Source organism: Elephantulus edwardii, unplaced genomic scaffold, assembly GCF_000299155.1.
Source record: "Elephantulus edwardii isolate Elephantulus edwardi_28Jun2011 unplaced genomic scaffold, EleEdw1.0 scaffold00055, whole genome shotgun sequence".
Classification (NCBI taxonomy): Eukaryota; Metazoa; Chordata; class Mammalia; order Macroscelidea; family Macroscelididae; genus Elephantulus; species Elephantulus edwardii.
This window is the reverse complement of record NW_006399805.1, coordinates 13,200,289-13,204,376: the sequence shown is the minus strand read 5'-3', so window position 1 is coordinate 13,204,376 and position 4,088 is coordinate 13,200,289. Positions and strand designations below refer to the sequence as shown.

At 47.7% G+C, this 4,088-nt stretch overlaps 1 protein-coding gene across 1 annotated transcript in view; it reads left to right on the top strand.

Moving 5' to 3' along the window:
* Positions 1 to 4,088, top strand: part of LOC102850012 — a 95,277-nt gene that overhangs the window by 54,356 nt on the left and 36,833 nt on the right. The window contains exon 10 of the mRNA XM_006887274.1: positions 3,494 to 3,589. Within this exon, the coding sequence (XP_006887336.1) occupies positions 3,494 to 3,589 (96 nt within the window). The remainder of the gene's footprint in view (positions 1 to 3,493; positions 3,590 to 4,088) is intronic.

Here is a 4,088-nt window from a genome sequence, read left to right as displayed (position 1 = left end):
ACACACACACACACACACACACACACACACACACACTCAAGTTCTCAGTCATGTAGAAACAGGGGCTCTGAGTGCCATAAAGAAGACAATATGCTGCAGATTTATAAAAAACAGAATCAGAATGCATTATATAGTCAGCACTTAAGGTTTAATACATTTATCTCTGACTGTGTAAAACTTTAACTTGCTTAGTGCATTATCCACCTGCATTAATCCTCTTTTAGTATTAAAAATACAGATGCAAAGACATCAAGTAGGGGCTCGAACAGATCCTTCCTTGCACACCAGGATTCACTGCTGCACTCTTCACAGGAGTCAAAATGTGGCAACTACACAACAGTTGAATGAATAAACGAAGTACGGTTCATATTATTTAGCCATAGGAGAGATGAAGCTCAGATACTTGCTATGACATAGAAGAACCAGGAAAACATCCTGAATGAAGGAAGTCTGGCAAAAAGGTAAAAGTAAACCATGTTTTAGGGGGCCGTGCATCTCACAGGAGGGGTCTCCTGTCGGCCCCTTGGACTGGCTGGTGGGTTCAACCTCAGGAGAGGCCACTCTGATGGCTTAGCTGTGCACCTCGCTGTAAGCGAGGCCATCAGAGCCCCCTGCATTTGGGGCAGCTGACCAGGTCATGCCTTGGGGCCAGATGCACCTTAGCACATCTTTGCTGGACACTCTGAAGGGTCTCTTGGCTCCAGATGTGCCCAGTGTATTATATCACTGGACTTCTTGACTGCTGGATCTGTGGGTGTTGACTTTAGGGCCAAGTGAAATGAAAACTTTGACAAGTTCAACCTTTTTTTCCCATTTCTCATGACGTTGATAATTGGCCCAGGCTTTGTGTTGTCCATCGGTCACTATAGCAACATATGACTTATGAATAACAGTTAATACCTGAGTGTAATGTTTCTCAGAGGACTCATTTTCTTTCCCGCTAAGAATTTGAAGGAGTCAGCACACTGTAACCAAGCAGGATCTCTGGACATTGAAAGTACAAGTCCATTACCCTCTGTGAGTTCAGTTATTGGCAGGCAGGAGACTGGAGGATGGACAATGGCTGCCTTAGGGTGATTGCTTTGGTCTTTGAAGCTGGGAGGATTGTCGGGACCCATGGCCTTGCCATGACTTCTCATAGTGGACAGAATATTCAAGAGTGTGTGGTAAGCAGGAGCACTAAGTTCCGTGGAGAGTGTGGACACAGTTTTGTTCACTCCAGGAATCCCTGATGTGAGAGTCTGATGGATGCTTGGGACAGTTCCAGAATCTCCCAGAGTTCTGAGCATTTATTCTGTCTCCTGCCTCAGGAGCATGACACCTAGGCGGGTACACCTCAGTGTCCAGTGACCTGGGCACAGGGATAGAGGCCACCATCGCCCTGCCAGCTTGTCATTCAGAGGTTCCATTCAGCATGCTGGGGTGTCCTCGTCAGCACTCATGGTGCTATGAGTTGTGACCAGCAGATGATTGACTTGGGGACAGGACGGGCTACAGACCCCACCAGTGCTCTGCCCCAGCATGAGGTGAAGAGTGTCTCTCACGGAGCATGGATGTCGTCATGCCCAAGGGTGACAAGTACCCACAAAGGAGCCTGAGGTCACCGGGCCTCCAATGGAAACAGTACTTCCCACTGACCATCACAATCATAAGGTCTGAGCGGGGTGTCTGTCAAGCATCATCACAGGAACATTTGTCACAGCTTGTCCTGGTGACTAAGCAGGTGGCCACGTGGCTGAGAAGGGTCCACATGGACTATGTTACCGCAGGTCAGAATGACAGCCCCCCATACAATGAAATACCATCTTACTCCAGTAGCAGTGGCAAAGTTTAACAGGACAGCATGTAATAAATGCAGGAGAGGATGAGGGGAGATGGAAACTCTTATACATTGTTAGTGGGATTTTAAAATGGTACTACCACTCTGGAAGGCAGTTTGGTGTTTCCTCAATAAGCTGAACATAGAAATTCCTTATGACCCAGCTTTTTCACTAGTGGAATATACCCAGAGAGAATGAGAACTGAGGCACAAATAGAGATTGTACACCAGTGTTCACAGCAGCGTTACTTACCGTTGTAAGAACATGGAAACAGTCCAAATGCCCAACCATAATCAAATGAATTGAGAACTTAGGTACATTCACATGATGGAAGACTACGCAGCACTCAGGAGCAAGGCTTTTGTAAATCACTGCCTAACTTGGGAGGGACTGAAAAGCATTATGCTAAGTGAACTCAGTCCCATAAAGATAAGTGTTGTATAAGACCATTATTGTAGAATGAGTGTGAGGATCTGAGGGGGAGCGGGGGCCGAGGGGTGAGGAAGGGTGGGGGTGGTTAATCATAGGGTTGTACAAATTGATGAGTGGAGGAAGAGGTGGGTAAAGCAAATGGGAAAGATCTGGTGTGAAAAGCAATGTATAGGAACTTTTAAATAAACCAGTACAATAATACTAATCCTAATAATAAGTGAGTAAGCGGATGGCATGTGCACAGCATTGAGCAGAACGCAGTGACTTGACTCCATCTGCTGTCTCCAGCCGCTTCATTTTCGCAGGTGATTCTCATCCATCTTCCATGTCCCGCTCAATCAGCTGTTTCTGTGTTTGTGTAGCCCCCCCCGCCAACCGCTGCCTTTCTTTAGCTCTAGAGCAAAGCAATCGCAGCTGCCTCTCCCCGAGGGTTCTGAAGAATGTCTCCCATTCCTGAGCAGCACGCAGAACGTGACGGAAGAATTCGTTTGACAGGGGAGCTCTGACTCTATGTCATTGCTTTCCACAGACTTAGATGGTACATTTTGGAGAACTATCCCGTGGCACTAAAGATATTATAGCTAATGTCAGATGGATCTTGGCAGAAAGCAGGGAATACCAAAGGAATGTTTATCTGTGTTTCATTGACTATGCAAAGGCATTTGATTGTGTGGATCACAACAAACTGTGGTTGACTGAGAAGAATGGGAATCCCAGAACACTTGGTCTTGCTAATGTGAAACCTATACTTGAACCAGGAGGTAGAACAGATCAAGGAGACACTGCATGTTCAAAATCAGAAAGGGTATATGCCAGGGGTGTGTCCTATCACCATACCTTTTCAACCTATATGTGGAACAGATTATACAGGAGGCTGGGCTGTATGAGGAGGAATGTGGCATCAGGATTGGAGGAAGATTCATCAACAACCTACATTATGCAGATGACACGACCCTTCTTAATGAAACTGAGGAGGACCTGAAACACTTGCTGCTTGACTGCAGCCTTCAATGTGGTTTGAAGTTCAACATCAAGATTCTCACCACTGGGTCAATTGTCAGCATCATTTTGAATGATGAAGAGATTGACGCCCTGTCCCTGTACTGTCCTGGGACACGGAGGACAGAGATAGGAGGATTTGGTCTCGAGGACAGTGTAGGCATGCCAGCTTATCTTTCTACCTCTGGCGGACATTCTGGGGCGGAAGTGGTCACTTACTCTCACATTTCCTCACCACACAGGGCTGTGAGCTCATTTCAACCCCTGACCAAGACCACACCGACTTCACCAAAGGCCTTCAGGTGCTGCAGAGGCGGGTCGAGGAGCGGGGCCTGCAGGTGAGGGGCGCTGGGCGGGGCCTCCATGTCACTGTTGCTGGCTGTTCATTCTCCTGCTGACTCAGTAAACACGGCCTCAGCTTCAGCACTGTCTCAGCTCGTGGATGAGGGGGCAGTTCCAGACACCTCCTGGTGATTAGATCACAGCAAGTGACCCCAGCCCGGGGCTTGTTCTTGGCTCAGGTCAGGAGTTGCTGTCTCAGCTGGCTCTTTTCATGTGGAGCCCTGAGGGTATCTACACAGTGTGGGCAGAGCACACACCTATCACTGGTTCTTACCATGCATAGCTCTGCAAGTGTCCATGTGTGTGTGTGAATGGAGTGGACCCAGCAAACACGCAGAGGCAGCCTAGAGCCATCACCACAGACTCTTCAGGAAACAAAGGGGCTTGGTGGCTTGTTTAAAGCCTGAGGAGAGACTGTCCAGATGGCTAATCACAACAATGTTCTTTAAAAAACAATACAAAACCGAGCTGCCACTAAACCGACTCCCACCAAGT